This window comes from Eptatretus burgeri, chromosome 5, assembly GCF_056783735.1.
Source record: "Eptatretus burgeri isolate ZD-2024b chromosome 5, Ebu_testis_v1, whole genome shotgun sequence".
NCBI classification, from domain to species: Eukaryota; Metazoa; Chordata; class Myxini; order Myxiniformes; family Myxinidae; genus Eptatretus; species Eptatretus burgeri.
Window position 1 is genome coordinate 107,701,347 of NC_140965.1, and position 21,452 is coordinate 107,722,798.

General features: G+C 44.4%; 1 protein-coding gene across 6 annotated transcripts in view; it reads left to right on the plus strand.

Annotated features, from left to right (window-relative positions):
- LOC147027121 (tenascin-R-like) overlaps positions 1 to 21,452 on the plus strand; it is a 140,212-nt gene that overhangs the window by 92,708 nt on the left and 26,052 nt on the right. For 4 of the 6 annotated variants that reach the window (XM_085883289.1, XM_085883290.1, XM_085883292.1 and 1 more), the window contains 8 exons: positions 102 to 287; positions 423 to 512; positions 1,650 to 1,910; positions 2,088 to 3,992; positions 10,486 to 10,608; positions 11,573 to 11,716; positions 17,571 to 17,687; positions 17,871 to 18,014. In XM_085883289.1, coding sequence (XP_085739415.1) covers positions 102 to 287; positions 423 to 512; positions 1,650 to 1,910; positions 2,088 to 3,992; positions 10,486 to 10,608; positions 11,573 to 11,716; positions 17,571 to 17,687; positions 17,871 to 18,014 — 2,970 coding nt within the window. The remainder of the gene's footprint in view (positions 1 to 101; positions 288 to 422; positions 513 to 1,649; positions 1,911 to 2,087; positions 3,993 to 10,485; positions 10,609 to 11,572; positions 11,717 to 17,570; positions 17,688 to 17,870; positions 18,015 to 21,452) is intronic. The other 2 variants (XM_085883294.1, XM_085883291.1) reach the window with 2 other exon arrangements.

The window sequence follows — 21,452 nt, forward strand, 5'->3', positions numbered from 1 at the left end:
TAAAAACATGTTTCGACTTTCGAAGCGTACATGAGATTCGATTTTTTCGGAAAGCTGATGAACTAATCGATCATTGTACGATTCTTCATGTATACTACCAGCCCTAGACTCCCCCAAAAACCTACGCGTTGTGGTTCAAGCTGAAGAGAGTCTGACTCTGGAATGGGACAACAGCCAAGCCAAAGTTGATGGGTATCATGTGCTCTATACGACGCTGGCAGGTGGAGAACATGGCTCTTTCAACATTTCACACAGTCTCCAAGGGACCACCAATGTCACCATCTCTGGTATGTTTTGTTGCATTCAATATTTTGTTACAAAAGCTACAATTATGAAGTTAACCTTGTTTTTTTGCACAGTGTGTGGAAGGACAAGGAATATGTCTCGATGTTTTGTTTTATCATCGGTGCTTGGCATGTCAGATCTGCTCCCTGGCACGGAGTATGGGATTGGTGTGCGGGGCTACAGAGCAAGAATGCAAAGCAAGCCGACAACCATCAACACTCGCACAGGTGAGTTGTCGCTTCACACGTTTTCAAATTAATTGTTAAAATGGCGGATAAAGGTTATAAAGTGTTGGGTGTCTTACGTTGACTAATGAACTAACTTGTTTTTCTTTTATTTACATCGTCTAATGCTCATAAAGGCACAGCAACACAAATTATGCCCACACATGCAGACAAATATACGAGACAACAGTGGACTTGATTCGAAAGACATTCACTTATTGTGGGGGAAGTGACGTAACTTCCTGTGGCACTCCAGCTATGGATGATGCCATCTTTATGAAGATGTTTCTCCTCAAGGTTGTAAACGTATTGGGTTTATCCTTGCTTTATCATTTAAATTCTGCGCATCAAGCAAGGACAGAGTCAGATAGTTTTTAAACGTCTTTGATAAGACTCGGCCAGGGTTGGAATCTAACCACTGACCTCCCTGACTCAACATTATGCCACCAAGTATTGCTTTTTACATACAGGCCTACACTGAAACGGGAAGCCTCAAATGAAACAATCTATCCAGCTCATTAGAGACTAAATGAAAATATCCTGTGAATCATAATATTATTACTTGAATGGTGGTCTTGCGTCACAGCAAATGATTTTCTCTGCCTTATTGAGACAATTTATATTCTGATAATCTTTAGTCATGACATCAGTCAGTCGGTTGATTTCAAGAGAGAAATTTGGTCATTTTTGAGTTGTTGCGGAAGGTTGTGCGATTATCTTCACTTGCTATAATCTCCTTTGTTCCATAAATCTAAACATAAAGCAATAATCGAGTCTGGTATTGTTACCTTGCAACTCAACACGTGTATTTATAATCATACATACTTCCTGTTTCGATGTTATATAGCCTATCCCATTGCACCTTTTGAATAGGATCAATAGGACAGGCTGTTCTGAGCTCTTTCCCAGGTAAAATATTTTCCTGGTTTTTGTCTGATCAAATTACAAATTATTGGTGTGACCACCACTGGGAAACCAATGGCAAACCATCCTGCATATCTCATACTTGTAACTGCTTCAGTAGCTCCTCAAGTTTATCAGAGAATGAAAGAAACGCATGCATGTACACTACACTTTGCATATGTGCAATCATGAATTCTCTTTCAGATTTCTAATGGCATATTCTGTCTGCCCTTTCAGAATTGGACAGTCCAAAGCAGCTGACAGTTACAGACACTACAGATACAACACTGACCATCTCGTGGCTGCCCTGCCGGGCGTGGGTTGACCGCTACGAGCTGATATACAACTCATCAGAGGACATGGGAAAACTGGTGTTGAATGGTAGTGTTGAGAGTGTGACACTGCATGACCTTCAACCAGACACAGAGTACACCTTGGCGTTACATGTCGAGCGTGGCAGCGATAGGAGCAGAAGCATCATGACCACCGGAAACACTGGTATGGATTTTGGGCAGTAAAATGTAAGAACAGAAAGATTTTCCTGACTCATTCATACTCGGATACATGTTTGAGTCATGTCATTTAACATTTCATCTTTTTCTTACAGACTGAGACTTTAGGTAAGTAAATATTCTGACCTTCCTCACTCATAATGTGTGTTGCTTTGTCTGACAGAGACTTCAGTTGAGGCGTTTTTACTTCGTTCAACACCATCACCTATTATGGGATTTGATGTACTGCAGCCAAGACCTGAAGAGCACAAGAAAGGGGACAAAGATAGGGATGAGGAGATGAGTGCGATTCCAGAGTATGACGATCTGCATGAAGAACATGAGTTTGAAAGGTTAGAGGGTGAGGAAGAAAAAAATACTGATCGATCAGATCACGATGTAAAAACAGAGCATAAAGAGGTGCAAGAAAACTTCAATATTGGTGTTGTGGGTCAACCTGAGACTGAGGATGAGCAAAGTAGGGAAGAATCTCAAACTGTAGAAGATGGTGAAAATACTGTTCTTGGAATAATTGAAGGAAGAGGCGAGGAATATGAAGAGGAATTGCATCGGTCAAAAGAAGAAATCGAGGATGGTCACGAGATCATTTCAGAAGAGGAAAAAAGGAATGGAATGACCAAGAAAGAAGAGCCAGAAACCATTGGAGAGCAAGGGCAGAGATTTAAGGGAGAAATTTCCGTTCTTGGAATGGATCATGAAAGAGAGGACGATGAAGGTGAAGAAACAGGAGAAACGGTGCTGGAAGGTGATGGGGAAGGAACAGGGTCAGAATTTGAAAATGAAGATACGTTTGGTACAGCAAGCACTCAAATAGAAGATCAATTGCATCATGAAGCAAATAATAATTTGTTTATATATTCTACTGATGGAAAACATGGTGAAAAAAACAAAGATGAAGAAGGTGATCATGGAGAAACACAGAAGGGGATTCATCGCGTGACTGTAGAACATGAGAAAGATGATGAAGAGGAAGAAAATCAGCTTGAAGTTCAAGTTTTTGGAGCTGGTGGTGCAGAAACAGCCACAGATGGTGCAGAGGAGCTGGATAAAGAAAAGGAAGAGACTGCAGAACAGCATGAGGATCAAAAAATGGAAAATGAAAGGGCAGAAGGACAACCAGTGCAAGACATTGTCGAGAAACACCAAATCATAGAGGAAGGACAAGGTATGGATGAGGTGGGGGTTGTGGTTGGCCATGACAATGTGGAGGATGCCACGACTGTTGAGATTCCAAAAGACAGTGTTTTTCGAATGGAAGTAAAAGGCAAAGATACCGATTTGACATCTGAGTCTGGGGATCATGATCGAGTGACAAATGATACTCGTGTTGTATTAACAGAAGATTTTTATGGAAGAATTGATGATCAGAAAAGTGAGAAGCCTGATCACATTATATTAACTTCAAGTGGCCAGGGAAGTGAGTCAGAGGCAGGACAAGGAACAGAAGCAACTTTTCAGGATGTAACTGAAGATTCAAAACACATGGTGGGTGTCATTTCAAACATTGATGAGATAGTGGATGGCACTAACATGGAAAAGGAGAAAGTCATTGACACAGAAAAAGATGGTAAAATAATTGAGACGGAGGATGAACGACAGGATGGATCAAACGTGGAAGAGCCAACAAGTGATGGTCATGGAGGTGTAGTAACAGGGTTTTCAGAGGAAGGACAACCTGAAAATGTTGAGGATGTGACACAGAAGAAGGATTCTGAAAAAGGTGGAGAAGAGGCAGACGCAGGAGAGAAAGAAGAATATGCAGTTGCTGGAGTTTTGGATGAAAAGGAGGGTTTGGAAGACTCCAAAGAAGATGCCAACATACATGCAAGTATGGAGGAAGTGCAAGTTGCCACAACTGAACAAGGAGCAGGACTACCAGCTACGGACCAGACAGTGTCTGCTGTACTCGTGGAATCTGCCTTTGAAGAAGAGGAAGATGGCCACGAGGTTGAAGAAACTGAGGAAGTAGAGCTTGAAATGACTACTGAAATGGATTTGGTAACTCCTTTACCTGGTGTAGATACTGGTGTAGAGCCTGAGCAGTCACACACTCCTGGAGGATCAGCAGGTATTTTAATCACAAAACATCAATTGCACATGGTATTTATTGATTTGTGACAGACGGGCTCATTGTAAAACATCCATTATACAGAGCCAACGATGTCAGAGGGGAATACACACACCTTTGGGGTTTCCTTCCCTTTGGTGTATGTACGTTGTTTGTGGTGCCAAACCAAGCGTGCTCTCTAATGACTGCAATCCAGGGCTATGAACAAACGTAAAGGTAAACTACCACTCAAATAGATCTTTGTCAGTTGGTGTCTGTGACTGACTTCCGAGTGACATTGCAATGACCACGTCAACACAGCGTAACGTTTTTGAAGCTTGTATTTCAAATAAACAGACACAAAGTCAAATGAGGAAGTTCACCATCACACACAATGTCCAACTCCGATTCCCACGTTGGGTTGTTTCCACCCATTGTCCAGTCCTGCCTGCACAATTCACGTGTGTTCACCTCGTCCTCCGTGGCTGTCAGCCGATTGAGTCTTGTCGCGGTGTTCGCTTTCATACTTTGGCCTGTCCAGGACGATTCAACAGCTCAAAGGAATTCCTTCCCAATACACAATCTTCATGAGTTTTAATCAACCTGGCTATAATCGGCTCCACGTGTTAACAACCACTCTGAACATGAACACCTCGTTCACTCATCAGAGTTGAATCAAGCGCGCGGACGATGGAAACGCATTGCTCGTCACATGTCACCTGTCTCTCTCTTTCTCCAGCTCCCTCTCGCGGGTTTGTATTGGATCACAGAACAATCCCGTGCCTTCCAGCAACTGCAATTCTCGTCCATTCTGGAAGTTCCAGCTTCTGAGAACATTCCAGCACCTTCACGAATCCCACCAGGCAGTTTACAGTACGATATCGCCATCTACAGTAAAAATTAGCTTGTTACATCAAGTCCCAGCAGTTTATATGACAATTTACCGAACTTATAACTTGTAACCATGAATTTTAATAGATCATTTACAGGCATTTAATAATGCTTACAGATACCACAACATCTAACTTTTAACTGACAAATAAGCCCCACCTTTAGAAAAATATTATTCCAAAAACGTGTTTTTTACAGGTCAGTTCAAATTAGAGGATGTAAAACAAACAAAAAAGAAACAATCACAGTCGACTCATACAATCAGCTCCCACATTCACGGATCCAATAATGGCTTGAATGCAGAACCGATAGCTCTGTAGGAACTACGCCCACCGCATTATCCTCGCACTGTCAATCTTGCACTTCTGGATACACAATAGGTGTTGATGATCAATCTGTATTCTACACTCTCGTCCATAGATGTAGTTCTGGATTTTCTTAACGGCAAACACAATCGCGAGATCTTCACGTTCTATCACCGAGTAGTTCCTTTCCCGGGGCAGAAGTTTCTTGCTGGCATACATTACAGGAAAGACTCCATCCTCATATTCCTGCAACAACACCGCTCCGATTCCAATATCGGATGCATCCGCTTGCACGATGAATGGTCTGGCGAAGTCGTGCATCCGCGGTATAGGGGTCTTGCAAAGAAGGTTCTTGAACCTTTCAAATGCCCTCTGTTGGGATGCCTCCCACAGAATGTGATTGGGCTGACTCTTTTGGTGAGGTCAGTGAGGGGCAGAACTTCATCTGCATAATTCGGTATGAACCTCCTATAGTACCCTGCTAAGCCCAGGAATTATGTAACCTGTCTTTTGGTCGTCGGTACTGGGGCGTTTCTGACGCAGGTAAGTTTCTCTTCCTCCATCTGTAACTGACCCTCTCCCACTTGGTGTCCCACAAACTCCAGCGTATGAAATCCAATCTAACATTTGGAAGGCTGAAGAGTCAAACTGGCTTCCCTGATCCGCTCAAAAAGTTGCCGCAGTGTTTTGACATGGCTTTCCCATCTACGTAGTGGTCAATGTTGCGTACGTAAATTGTGCAGCATCTTCCTCATCATTCGACTGCAGGTTGCTGCTGAATTTACCAAGCCAAATGCAAATGGCATCTTCTTAAATTGGAAGCAGCGATCTGAGGTTATGAATGCTATCTTTTCCTTTGAGACTTCCTCCATAAGAATCTACCAGTAACCCTTGCTCATGTCGATCTTAGTAAAATACCGATCTTGCTCCAGTTTTGCCATGATGGCTTCAGGGTTCCTCATGGTTTCAGTGTCAAACTTTGTGACCAAGTTCAATCTCCGAAAGTCAATGCAGAAATGGTTGGATCCATCCATTTTTCCTCACAATCACCACCGGTGAGTTTGTAGGCTGCTTTTGATGGTTCGATGATATCTGCTTCCAACATAGCTTCCACTTCCTCCTTTATCACAGCTTGCATAGCATACAGCATTTGGCACTGTTGGACTGTGACTGGCTCATTCATGGTGGTCTCGATCTTATGCTCCTCCAGAGTGGTATTAGCTTGGATTCTGGTGAAGATGTCCGCAAACTCCTGGAGTAACTCCAGGACTTCCTCCCTCTGCCTTGCTGGCAGATCCTCACTGAAGTTGACATCCTCGTGTGTCTCTCTGTCAGCCCTGAGTCTCAATTCCAGGAAGTCGTCATTCGCCAAGACACGTTCTTCATCACCATCCGGCTGTAACGTGATATCAGCTGCATTGTTAGCTCTCTCATTATACAACTTCAAATGGTTGGCATGATATATTTTAGACTTGCCTTTGACACAGATCTTGCAGTTCATCTGGTTGACTACTTCCTGGACTTCATGTGGCCCTTGCCATTGGAGCATTGAAAAAAAAAAACTTGTTGTGCTCCATTGGTCATTGCAATAAAACTCTGTCTCTTACCTTGAAATTTCTGTCTCTTGTTTTCTTATCATAGAAATTATTCTGACCTCTTTGAGCTGTGTATGGACTCTCTCGCACCAGTCGGCAAGTGTCCTCCAGTCGATTACGCAAGTCAAAGACAAATTGTTAGACTTTATGAACCTCCGACATGTTCTCTCCAGTCCACAGTTCCTTCAACAACTGCATGGGTCCTCTTCCAGTTTGGCCATAGGGGAGCTCAAATGGTGAGAACCCAGTGCATGCTTGAGGCACCTCTGTCTGTGAATAGCACCATCTGCAGGTACATGTCCCAATCATGTGGGTGGTCGCTCTTGACACATCTTCCTCAGCATGCTCTTCAGAACTGTTGACCCATTCACAAAGCCCATTGCACCTGGGGTTATACGGTGTCCTGAAGAGTTGCTTAATCGCAATGAGTCGACACACCTCCTTCATCAGGTCCGATGTAAATTGAGTACCTCGGTCGCTCAGTACCTCTTGTGGGAGTCCTACTCAGGAGAAGACTTTCAGCATCTGAAAGACTGCTTCCACGACCCTCTCCGTCTCGATCTTGGGGGGGGCGCAATTGCTTCAGGGTACCTAGTAGCGTAGTCCATAACGGTCAAGATGTACCGGTTGCCCTTATCAGACATTGAGGACAACGGTTCAATCAGGTCCGTGGCCACTCTGTGAAAGGGCTCCTCTATCAATGGCATGGTTCCCAATGGTATCTTGGAAACCCTCCCTTTGGGGATGGTCTTCTGGCAGATATTTCAGGACTTGCATAATCTACTGACATTACTAGTTATCCCTGACCAATGGAAGTTGCTTGTTATTCTGTCAGTTGTCTTTTTCACTCCAAGATGACCTCCAACAATCAATTTGTTTGCCAATTTCATGTGCCAGCTCGGCCTCCCGATACATGATCGGACCAATGATTTCCTTCACCTCAGTCTGCCAGTTGTGTCGATATGGTGTATTATAACATGTAACCACCAATTTTAATGGATTATTTCCAGGCATTTACTAATGTTTATGGCTACCATAACATCCAGCTTTTAACTGACGAACGAGTTGTCATTTATGCACAGTTTTACTTCATTTTTATCCTTCTTTATATTGACAAAAGAAATACGACAGCACTGACGTCTATTGAGCAGCAGTTTTATGCCTTGATGCCTCGTGGCAACTTTGGTCTGGATCTGTCTGGTGGTGAGAAGAGGATTTTTGAATAAAATACCAATATTCGAACCATGAGAAACCTTCCTTTTCACCCCCTTTATAGGGGGGCATCCGAATGGGGAGCACAACCCCATGCGACCTTACTGTCCTGTTTCATCATACCAAATTTGGTCCATGTCGGTTGGGTAGTTTATGAGGAGAAGATGTTTCAGTCAAATGTTCACGTATATAGACAAATGAAAAAAATTAAGGTGGAGCAGTTGGGGATAGGATGAGTGAATGGGGACTGGAAATAAGTCTGAGATGGTATCACCACATCACGCAGCACTCTCATTACCAGAATATAGTTTTTCGCCTCAATTCCCTGAACAGCTCAGCTCTGCCATTAAGCCTGGCCCTGCGACCTGGACAATGATATCCATTGTCCCTTGAGAGACAAATTTCTTCTTTGCCCTCCGGTGAGTTCTAAGACATCCACCGACAATATCAAGAATGGTGGTCTTAAAGGAACTCCACAACTCTTCAGGATTCCTCAAAGCAACCAGACCCCGCAAATCCCCACTCAGCCTGTTCGCAAAATCCTCAAAAATCCTGGGATGGTACCATTCTCCCAGATTTAAGCTGAAACTTCAGAGTTGCTACAATAGGCCTGTGGTCGGTATTGAGGAACTGAGCACTCTGGTGGACCATGCACTTCTGGATCATCCTCCAGCGGCCATCAACGAGCACATGGTCAATCTCCTTTGCCACACCATCAGCATCGGAATACCAACTCCAGCGATGAGCCTGTGTGCTCTGAAACCAATAAACCAGCCACCCTAACTCCATAACTTCTTGCAAAGTCAAGGAACTTGGTGCTATTCTGCTTTACATTTCCATTCCCATGGAGACCAAAACATGTCTCATAACTATCCTTATGAGTTCCAGTCTGCATTGAAATCCCCCAAGAGTAGAAGAGTATTTAACCTGGGGCACTGATCAACCACAGACTCGAGCGCAGCATAGAATGCGTCCTTCACGGTGAGATCACTCGCCTCAGTCGGAGAATATACAGAGACCAGGGAAATGACACCCAAGGAGTGAAAAATCCTTAGTGTCATGATACGCTCGTTGACAGGTGTTACCTCAATTATCATTGGAGTCAGCTTATTGGACGAAGCTACAGCAACTCCTTGGGCATGGATACCATAAGAGCGACCAGACCAATAGTAGGTGTAACCATCCACTATGTTCTCACCACTATCTGGTCTCTGAACCTCAGAGGGTGCTGCCATACCTATGTTCAAATGCTTGAGCTCAGATGATAACAGAGACAGGTGATAATCCTCTCTTAGGGATAGGACATTCCAGGCACCCACCTGAAGGGACCGCCTCAGGTCAACCCAAGGAGACCGTCTACTGGTGGACGACACCTCAGCACCACTCTGCCACACAGCACCACAATCTGACCCGGGAAGGCTACTCTGTGGTTTTTCTCCAATCGTCAAGGAATGGGGGTCCTGTCGGCTTTGCCCCAATCCCGTCATCCTGTGAGCTGCCCTGTGGAGGCCAGCAGCACTGGATGTACTCCCACGGAGTGGTTTATCAGATTTCATTACATTTGTTGGTTTTGCGGAATGAAGTGTTTTACGGTGGCCGGAGTGCAAATCCTGCCACCAACCTCCTTCCACCAGAAAAAAAAGTAACCCAACTGCGGGAGTATGTCTGCAGACACAGTTAAGCACTAGAATGGATGGCCATTGGCTCATGAAGAGCTCCTCCACCCTTTGACAGGTTTTGTTTTTAATCCTGTTGGGTGTCCATATCCGTACACCCTCCTCACCAGGAAACCTGTTAGGGGAGATGGTTTAGTCGCCGACAACCCATCCACGAAACAGGTTAGTACGGGTTTACGCAGTACCTGTAGGAAGTCACAGATGTAATCTGGCTTGACCTAAAGGGTTGAAATAGTCTGAAGGATTTTAAAATCCTTTGGACGATTCAACCTTTTTGATCTTCTCAGACCTTTTGAGCCTTTCACCTTTCAAACTTTTGACCTTCAGACCACTTGACCTTTCCAATTTTTCAAACCTTTGACCTTTGCACATTTACAAGTCGATCATTTAAGCCTTTCATTTGCAATCAACGACCTTTCATTTCGGACATCCTTACATTTATTTGCCACACAAAACAAGTCCTGACGAGGGTTTGTAATTTCCGATCACTCCTTGTTTTAACATCGTCTTCCTGCTAAAGAAGATATGAAAGGTGCATCTTCCATCTTCGAAATATTAAGACCAATGGGAATATTTCGTGTGCTTAAGTGGGTTTTCATGCAACTGATGGATCCAAGTTAGCAGTGATATCATGTATCAATGCACTTTATTGTCTCTGATTGGCTTATCCATTCAAGTTGGCTCAGCTGGCTATAATATAGGGATCTGTTTGGTTTGGAAATGTAACATTGTATAACTCATGTAAAAGCTTCTCCTCCTAAACGTCCCATTAACTCATAACATCCAATTAGTATGATAAGCCAGAGATATGTGCTTTCCGTATCTGTGTTTCCAGTGTGGGGTCCATCAGATGGCTTGATCTTCAACAATGTCACATCAAACAGTGTGACCATTTCCTGGCAACAACCAAAAATCGTTCCAGATCACTACCAAATCGCATGTATTCCCAAAGCTGGTGGTGAGTCGGAAATGGCAAGAAATTTCGTCGGTCGTGACGTGTTCATTTTTTGTTGTTGTTGCATTATTTGCATGAGTAATACCAATAACGATGGTCACGTGACATAAGTGGATAGCTTTCCTCAACCCCTCAAATGAGGCTGTGCAGACGAAGCAGGAATGGCATATTCAGCCGCATCTGCATGGAAGGAATTTCAACTTTGCAGAGATTGCTTTAGTTTTAAAATAATTGTGTGAATTGTTGTCCTGCATTTTGAAATCGGCTAATTTGGCTGCTTGGTGTGCATCACATGGTACAAGGGTGTGTTTAAAAGTATTTCCTCCTATCCTTTTTCTCCAAATCAGGAAAATATATTCCATTGAAACAAAGATAGATACTAACATCAATCTTTATTCTACCATGGTGCATATTTATTTCTCAATGTAATCACCAATGTGGTCCACACGTTTCTCCCAACATTCAAGTAGATTTGTGATGCCGTCATGATAGAACTGTGCATTTTGCTGAGTTAACCAGCACCTCACAGCACCCTTGACATCAATGCTGGAAGAAAAATGTTCTCCTCGAAGGTATTCCTTAAGTTTGGGGAAGAGATGAAGACCTGATGGAGACAATCCAGGGCTGATTACCGTTTGTGGTGGTACTCCATTGACCATCTCTTACTCTCAGGATCGTAATGGTGCACCCAACTCTCATCTTCAGTCAGTCATCCCAACTTTCATCTTGAGTGCTTCACACTGCTGACAACTTCATGCTACCCTCTCCCATCTTAACTAATGTAGCATTGAAACGTCTCGTGTCGGAATCGTGAAACTTCGCACTCAGTGGCGGGAAGAACTATTGTGCAGATTGCGCTTCGTTTCATTCAAATATCCTTAACTGTGTTGGAGAAAAATAATAGGAGGCATCACTTTTCAACATGCCCTTGTTTGTTTTATTTTAACGTGTTTTGTAATTTGTACAGGTACAGAAGATGTTATCCAGTTGGGTCCACTGTACACGGAGTACACCATTGTTGACCTTTTACCAGCCACAGAATATGCTGTAACTGTGATCGCAATCACTTTGGGAAGGAAAAACAAGCCAATCTCAGGAATGTTCTTCACAGGTGAGGATCATTCAGGGTTCATTTTTCTGTTTGGAAAACATGTTCAAACCATGACACACTTGGATGCAGGACGATGAAATTCTCGGATGCAGGATGAGGAAACTCTTGGTTGCAGGACAATGGCGCTCTTGGTTGCAGGACGGTGAAACTCAGTTACAGGACAATGGCGCTCTCGGTTGCAGGACGATGACGCTTTTGGTTGCAGGACGATGACACTCTCGGTTACAGGACAATGATGCTCTCATTTGCAGGCAATGACGCTTTTGGTTGCAGGACAATGATGCTCTCGGTTGCAGGACAATGATGCTCTCGGTTGCAGGATAATGAAACTCTCGGTTGCAGGACAATAAAACTCTCGGTTGCAGGACGATGACATTCTCAGTTACAGGACAATGACCCTCTCGGTTGAAGGACGATGACCCTCTTCGTTGAAAGACGATGACATTCTCACTTTGCATGGAAACGAAATATATCTGAACGTTGAAAATGTTTTGAAAGAAATGACGACCACTTTGGCAAGCCCAAAGGGAAATGTATTTTCAGCACCATTTATATTGCCAGGTGCATGACCTAAAAGGAAATTGGTGCATGACGTCATATGTATAAGCATTGGCTGGTTTGGCCATTACAAGCATAGAGAAGGTGTAGCAAGGCGCACACATTGAGAAGAGAAGGTGTAGCAAGGCGCACACATTGAGAAGAGAAGGTGTAGCAAGGCCGCACACATTGAGAAGAGAAGGTGTAGCAAGGCCGCACACATTGAGAAGAGAAGGTGTAGCAAGGCGCACACATTGAGAAGAGAAGGTGTAGCAAGGCCGCACACATTGAGAAGAGAAGGTGTAGCAAGGCCGCACACATTGAGAAGAGAAGGTGTAGCAAGGCCGCACACATTGAGAAGAGAAGGTGTAGCAAGGCCGCACGATAAATTGTGTCAGAAAATGTTCGCATGTCAAAAGATGCAAAAAACACGTCGACATCGAATGATATAATTTCATAAAACTTGCAAAGACATATAAATCAATAAATAAATAATCTTGGACAGAATAATATGAGGTCTTGCACCTGAGCGTTGGAATGGTTGATTATTGTTGTGACTGCAGAGAGGATGTGGATGGAAATCGATGCACAGGGCAGGGCAGTCCTCCACCAGTTGAAACGGGGAAAACCTTTTCATCATACGTGTTGTCAACAGATCGTTGTCTAATGACGAATGTCGAATCAGCAAACGTTTTTGTTAAATTCAGCTGGACAAAGCAACGAGGAAAAGCAATGTGCATTTATTGTTATTACCTTCGCCTCTCTCAGACTCTCTGGAAAATCGTCTTTATCTCTTTGCCGATGACTCCACCCTCTGCCGTACCATCGGTCATCCCTCAGACCGGCAAGCAGCAGCTTCTTCGCTCACTGCTGATCTGGGTAAAATCACAAACTGGTCCAACATGTGGAACATGTCTCTCAATCCGGACAAATCTCACACTCTCACGATGTCTCTTCGAAAGGACCGTTTAGAAACCCCCCCCCCCCATCCACTTTCTCAACAATCCTCTGGAAGAAGTCCTTTCTTTCAAGCTTCTGAGTCTCAGTATCTGCCATGATCTTTCCTGGGAAAGCCACATTTTCCTGGGAAAGCCACATTTCAAACCTCGCCTCCAAAGCCAGTTGCTGACTGGGAATTCTCCATCGTGCAAAGTCCTTCCTCGGCCCTCCTGAGCGAGCTCCTGACCACTTACAAAGCTTTCGTTCGCAGCCTGATAGAGTACTGCTCTCCCCTCTGGGCTGGTGCTCCTGCCTCCCACCTTTCTCGGCTTCACGCTGTGGAAACCAAGGCACTTTGGATCATTGGCATCTCCCGCGATGAGGCCGAGTCTTTGGGCCTCTCACTCTCTCACCGCAGGCAGGTCAGTGGTCTTTCCGTCTTCTACCGTCTCCTCTCCAGCCTCGCCCCCCCCCACTCTCTCTGCGATTTGTCCCCACCACATTTCCACAGGGCGCTCAAGGTCCGCGAACAACCCCTTTCTGGTAAAACTACCAAAATCTCGAATCACTGCTCACCTTCACTCTTTCATTCCTCTTTATTCCCACCTTTTTAAATAAACTCCCTCACTCTGTTCAATCTCATTCTTCCCTCCAGGCCTTCAAAACAGCTGTTCACCACCACCTCTTATCATCCCCCATCCAAATCCTCGATCTTTTCTACCCCCGTTAATCCACCCCAAGCCCACCTCCTTCAAATTCCCTGCTTTCCTTCCTGAAAGTCCCTGTAATGTCCATCATGTATACCCCATGTTCCCCACCCCATCCCTCTCCCTTCCACAGAACTCCTAATGTCTCTGTTCCCCACTGTTTTGTCCTTCCCACTCCCGCCCCTCTTGTCTTATGCCCCCCTTGCTGCCCCCCTTGTGTGTTAGCTCTCACACGAGCCTCGACAAGGTATACAAAAAAAAGAAGGTGGATGGAGGATGTTTTCACCCCTGTCTGTCTGTTTGTTTGTTTGTTTGTTTGTCTGTCTGTTTGAGTTTGAGTAGGATATCTCAAAAAGTTGTGGGTGGACCGAATCAGATGAAACTTCATGGACATGTTGGGTGTGTGACAAGAAAGAATTTATTCAATTTCGGTGAAGATCTGAATCCTCTGGAAGGATCCAGATCCGAGAATTATTTATTTTTTTAAGTGATTTTTTTCACGATTGAGAGATTGGGCCAACACTGATATATATGGCACAATATCTCAAAAAGTTGTAGAAGGATTCGGATGAAACTTGGTGGATGATTTGGGAAGGTATCAATAACAAACTGAAGCGATTTTGGTTGAGGTATGGATGCAGATCTGGCCTATCAGTGGAATACAAAACGTAAACTGTTCAGCCTGGCGGAGGTATGTGCTCTACCGAGTGTCGTTCTAGTTCATGTATTTATTTACTTGTCTGTGGAGTGAATTGCCAGCACTGAGTGGAAAGTTCTAACCCTAACACCAAAACTGAAGAAAGCACTCATTGTAATTGAGGATTTTTATTTTTTATTTTGGCCATTTCTTCCCACTTCCATATGGTATGATCCATCCAGTGATGAATCACAATGGAGTCGACTGTTTATTGTTAATATACAGTGCTTCAAAAATGAAGGAAGACGTGCAGTGCCAAAAATGGTCATCGTATAAACCTTCTGATCAAGACTGCCATTCCCGTATAATCACTCACCTCATGTTGCTGGGATCCCATTTTTAATTCCCATGAAATACCTTGTTTATGTGTTTATCTCCTACCGTCCTTGTAATTTGTGTAAAACGTTCACTCGTATCTTGTGATGTCCTTCTCCTGAGCGTGATACATATACAAGCTCCTACATGAGACTTACATCGATGTAAAAGACTTGGAGAGATCTAATAAATAAGATTCATCGGATGTCTGTCTGTCTGTCCGTCTGTCTGTCTGTTCGCGTTTTCTGCAAGGACCGCTGGACCGACAACCACCAAATTTGGCACACAGCCCAAGTCCGATCCGGTGATTGTCCGAAGGGTATTTTCATCCACCACCTGAGCCTTTTTTAGATCACCTTCCTGGCTTTTTCATTCATATGCAGTCTCATTGGTTAAGAGATATCACGTGACCTATAACATGGCCAAACGCCAGCACTCCGACTTGGTCGAGCAGTCTTCCATCTGTTGGCTCAATGCACAGCTGGCCTGGCTCCACGCACAGTTGGAACCGAAATAAATAAATAATACCTTCACCGTTTTTGTGCTGTGTTTAGCCATGCCATGCCCATCCCTTTCAGAAGTATCTCTAACAGTGTGTCTGTGTGTGTGTGAGAGATACTGTTTGTCTATTAATTACGTACGTATATAAATTAATTATGCACTATTGGAATTTACCTTTTGACCCTTGAGACTGCTGAAACCCCTTTGAACGTTGAAGACCCTTTAAGACTCCCAAGACCCTTAAGATCACTAAAGACCCTGAAGACCCCAAAAGTTCACAAGGACCCCAAAAGTCCCAAAAAGTTCCGCAAGATCCAAAAGTCCCGGAGGATCTAAAATTCCCAAAAAGTCTCTGAGGACCCAAAAGTTCCCAAAGACCCAAAAGTCCCAGAGGACCCAAAACACCCAAAGACTGTAGAACCTCTAAACCCAAGACTTGACCATACTACAAAAAATCGTTAGAATTCTTGTTTTAAACGCGTGCCATGTTAAGGTAGGTAAAGCAACTTAATATGTACTTCCACCACAGCATGGTATTCTAATCAAATAAATAAGATTCATCAGATGTCTGTCCGTCTGCTTGTCTGTCTTTGCGTTTTTTGAAAAGACCGCTGGGCCAACAACCACCCAATTTGGCACACAGACCAAGACAACCACCAAAATCTGACCCGAGGTTTGGCCTAAGTGTATTTTCATCCACAATCTCAGCCTTTATAGACACTGAACAACTTTTTTTTTTTTGCATGCTTGGGCGAAGACTTTTTAGATGCTTGAGAGAAGACTTTCTCCACGCTTGCGAGATAAAACCCCTGAAGACCCTTAAGACCATTGAACTACCCAAACACAATTAAGACACTTTTTAAAACACCAAAGACCCTTTAGACCCCAAAGATGGTTATGATCCCTAAGACTCTTGAAGACTCCTAAGACCCCTAAGTATTTTGAAGACACTTAAGACCCCTTAGAGTTGGAAGACCTCAAAAACCCTTAAGACCCCAAAAACCCTTTCAACTTCAAAGACCCTGAACACCCCAATGACCTGTAAGACCTTTAAGACCTCAAATACACTTAAGACCCCAAGACCTTTGAAGACCCCTTTACCCTCTGGTGTTCCCTGAAGACCCCTTTACCCACTGGTGTTCCCTTAAGACCCCTTTATCCTGCCCGCGATCCACCTGCCCCATTCTCAGCCCTGCCAGCTCTCCTGCTTCTCCCACTTCTAATCCCCCCCCCCCCCCCCACCTGGGCAATACCAGGTAACCCTGCTCGTGTGAAATAAAAGCAAATACCGGTACATTGGTCTCAAGCTCATAGAGGAGGTTCTATACTTCTATTATCCATGAAATGAAATGCGTCCTTATTCACGGTTGTTTCGTGTTTAACCTTTTGCTAATTTAAAACCATCATGTTGTGGTTTTTACGTGATTCTTTTTTTCCAACTTGATAGTTTTATTATCAGCATATGGTAACAGTAAGAATATTATACCATTTGTGAGAAATTGGCTGGGTCATATTTTTAAGGATTCTCTGCAGAGAAATATTCTCAGGAACTCCAAAATTGGTAAGTTAATCATGTTGCATCTCAATGTGCTTTCAAGAAGCACAACCATCAGGTAAATTGATCAAATGCATTAATAAAGATCTAATAAAAAGTGGTTGTCAATCAACCTCAGTGGTTGTAGGATTGGTCCTATTTTGGGGGTTGAAACCCCCAAAATAGGTGTTGGCTCTCTTCTCCAAACTACACACACAAGTTAAATGAAACTTGACCACAACCTTCATCACCCATGATGTATCTAAGTTTGCTCACCGCATCAAAAAATTCAGGGTCTAAGCAGGTCTGTGTGGGGTTTGGGTGACTGTTGCTCCTGATCCAGGGAAGCTTCAGGACAGGCGGTCCAATTTTTGTGTCTCAAGTCATTTATCAAGATGGTTTACATGGCGGAGTGACTTTTGAAAGTTTTGCAGATTTTGAGGAAGCTCATCAGAATGACGTTTTTGAAAATTTTAAATCATGTAAACCCAAATTCCATCAGTTTCTCCAGAAGTTTGAGATCTTATGGTGCTTATCACCTTCCTCTGCAGTAATCTAGGTCTTGATTATATTTTTCTTCACCACCACCTCTCCCCATCCTCGTATTCATTTTGTCAATCTCAGCTCTGGATGGCCCTGCAATTCTTTCATCAGTGAATATTTATTCCACGGAAGCCGAATTAAAATGGGCAGCTGGAAACTCCGACGCAGATTACTACATTGTCATGTGGTCGAATAATGGTGAGTTTGAGAACGTAGACACACATATCTCTGAAAAAAGGAAACTTTTACATCATATCATTGTGTTTCATGCAATGATCCCATGATGCAGAATGCAGCATTAGATTGAAGTCACACATTTTGCATGATTTCGATTTATGACTGCAGATTAACTCAATCTGTTGATGTCTTGGGATTTTTCAGCCACAGGAGGACAGGTGAATATTTCTGGCTCGATACATGAGTACACATTACACGACTTGGAACCAGGTACCGACTATGTGGTTTCGGTCCACTCAAAGAAAGAGCAGCTCGAGAGCGCAAAAGCATATACCCGATTTTCTACAGGTAACAGTTTCACTTACTAATTAGCTTGATTGCACCATTTTCTTAAATAAATACCAGATGCATAATTGTGTCCCTTAAAGTGTAACGATAGAGCTTGGTGCAGTGAATTATATTGAATGAAATGTAAATTGACAATCTGTTTCCTTCACAGCAAATAGAATGGAAATAATCACTCTCCTGTAAATAGCCAAATGTGATGTGAGCAATACTTCGGTTGCAATCAAGAACCAGACTCAGTTACATAATGGTTTGAGCATCCGCTATGAGTTGGTGGGTCGGTCGGTGGGTTTGGGTCGGTCGGTGGGTCAGTCGGTGGGTTTGAACCCTGACCAAATCATCCAAAATATTTCAACAATGGTACTTGCTGCTTTGTTGCGTGGCACTCAGAATTTATAAAGGATGAGCACAAATAAACAGAGTTTGGTAAGCATTATGCAGGCTTTGATGGTCTAAAGAGCCTCCTTCAGCATTGATGTTCCTTGTAAGAGAACAAACAAGGTGGGCCACATATCTATTCCCGGTTTTGAACCCCTGTGATTCTGTTGCAAAGGAACCAAATCAAACAAAATAGAGAATATAGGTACATATTTCAAGTTTTTGTGGGAAAATGTTTCATTGAATTCAGCATTGTACAGAATTAGTTTTGAATTTCGACATAATCTCCATTATTTTCAAGCCGTGTGTGCATCCTTTTGCGATGCTCTTAGACCATTTTCTGTCACATTCCGACTAATTTATTCAAAGGCTACTGAAATCTGCTCCGTCAGGTCTTGAATGATCGCTGGTTGAGTGACGTAAACCTTGTCCTTCAGAAAGCTGCGCAAGAAGAAATTGCATGGGTGAGGTCTGGCGAATGAGGGGGCCAGGGCATATTGGGCGAACCGCAACCCAACCAGGTCATGTCAGGTTAAGTATGGGAGCATGCGCCGGAGCAGCGAATTGCTGCATCCACTTTTTGCCGGTACTCCAGGAGCCTGCATCTGGACATCCCCCAGGCAGATGCCTGGCCCATCCCCATCTCCTTGGAGATGCCGGTCAACCTGCTGCAACCACGAGGCATGTGGTTGGCCCATTGGCCTTCATTCACGAAGCTCCCTCACCGAGAGAATCTGGTGAGCAGGATCAGTCAGGAAAATGAGCTACATGTCCATACAGCCACAGCTGATGCTCACGGACGATGTAAGTAACAAATCTCAGTTGAGTCTCTTTCGGCAACCGTTCATTGGACACAAAGTCCGACCAGCGATAGCCAAGGATTCTCCGAAGAGACCTGGTACCAAAGGAATTAAGTCTCCATTTCAGATCCCTGGCCAGAGTCCAAGTCTCACATCCGTCGAGCAAGACTGGAAGCACCAAGGACTTGAAGATTTGGACCTTCGTCGTCCTGCATAGGTACCAACAGCACCACACCCCATGATCCAGTGAATCCATGACTCCCCAGGCTCTCGCTAGACGTCTATTGACTTCTAGCTCACAGCCACCAGAGACATGAATGTCACTGCCAAGGTAAGCGAATCTCTCCGTGACCTCAGCATCCTCACCACAAACAGGTACACACAAGATGGCAGCATCCAAGATGTCATTGAAAGCCTGGATCTTAGTTTTAACCCAGGAAACCCCTAATCCCAGTGGCTCTGACTCCTTATTCAGCACCTCGAGGGCCCCCAAAAGGAGATAGAGTCTCGGCAAAAATGAATGCATCATCTGCGACATCAAGGTCAGAGATCTTGACATTCCCAAACAATGTACCGCAGCTTGATCTCTTCGACATCCTCCCCAGACTGAAAAGTGTGGGGGCCAGTACACACCCCTGACAAACTCCAGTAACAACTGGAAATAAGTTGGAGATTGTATCACCACATCTCACAGCAATCTCAGTACCAGAGTATAGTTCGGACATCAGATTGATCAGTTTTGGTGGCACTCCAGGAAGATTAAGAGTCCTCCAAAGGGTATCCCAATTCACTGAATCCAATGCTTTGCAGAGATCATCATTGGCTGCAAGCAGCCCCTGCAAAAACTCTTGCCTGCGTTCAGTGAGGACCCGAAGTGCAAGGATATGGTCAATCATTGACCTCTTTGGTGTAAAGCCTGACTGCTCTAGACGCTGGTCTCAAGCAGATGGTGGCGAACCCGATCAAGAATTATCAGAGGAAAAACCTTGCCCGGCAGTGAGAGGAGCGTCACCCTTCAGTAGTTGTTGCAGTCCTGGCGATCGCCCTTCCCTTTTCAGAGAGGGACAACAAGGCCCCTATTCCAGTAAGATGGGATCATACCTGTGTTCCAGGCAGAGCACAGCACTGCATGCAATGACATGAGTGCAGCATTTTCACCAGCCTTGAGAAGTTCAGCATGGATATCACAGGTACCAGGAGGTTTGCCCCATTTCAACCGGTTCACCGCAGCCTATGTTTCCACAAACAAAGGTGGACCACAGTTGATTGGAGGGTCAGCAGCAGGGATTGTAACATCCCTGACGTCCAACTCGACAGCTGGTGGATCAGCCTGGTACAGCCGCTCAAAGTAACCGGCCCAGCGGGCCTTCACTTCGGACTCCTGTGACAAGAGTCCACCACCCTCTGCTCTCACTGCAGTATACCGAGGGATGGGCTTGGAGGAACCCAATGTGTGAATTCCCTGTTGGCAGGACGAGAATCACTTGACTACAGGTGATGCTCTACCCCCTCAAAGATTCCTTGCACATAGGCCTCCTTGTCCACCCTTGGGGCGCGTTCAGTTTTACACCTCAGCTTCCTGAACAGCTCAGTTCTACCATTCATCCTGGCCCTGCGACACTGGTCAATGGTATCCAGTGTCCCTTGAGAGATAAAATTATTCTTCGCCCTCCGGTGAGTTCCAAGATATCTTCAGGCAACATCAAGGACGGTGGTCTTGAAGGCACTCCACAATTCCCCAAAGCACTAAGACTCTCCAAATCTCCACTCAGCCTGTTCGCAATCTTCTCAGCTGCCCTCTCATCCTTGAGCTTGCCAACAACCAGCCGAGTTTGCGATGGTACTATTCTCCTGGATTTAAGCTGTAACTTCAGAGTTGCTGCCACAAGCCTGTGGTCGGTATTGAGGAACTGAGCACTGCAGTGGACCCTGCAGTTCTGGATCATCCTCCAGTGACCATCAACGAACAAATGGTAATTCTCCTTTTCCACACCATCAGCATTGGAATACCAAGTCCAGCGATGAGCCTGTGGGTGCTGAAACCAATAAATCAGCCACCCTAAATCCATGACTTCTTGCAAAGTCAAGGAACTTAGTGCTATTCTGGTTCATAGTTCCAGACCCATGGGGAACAATACACGTCTCATAACCATCTCCATCAGTTCCAGCCGCTGAATTGAAATCCCCCAACACTCGAAGAGTATCTTGCCTGGGCAACTGAACAATCACAAACTCGAGCATGGCATAGAATGCGTCCTTCAGC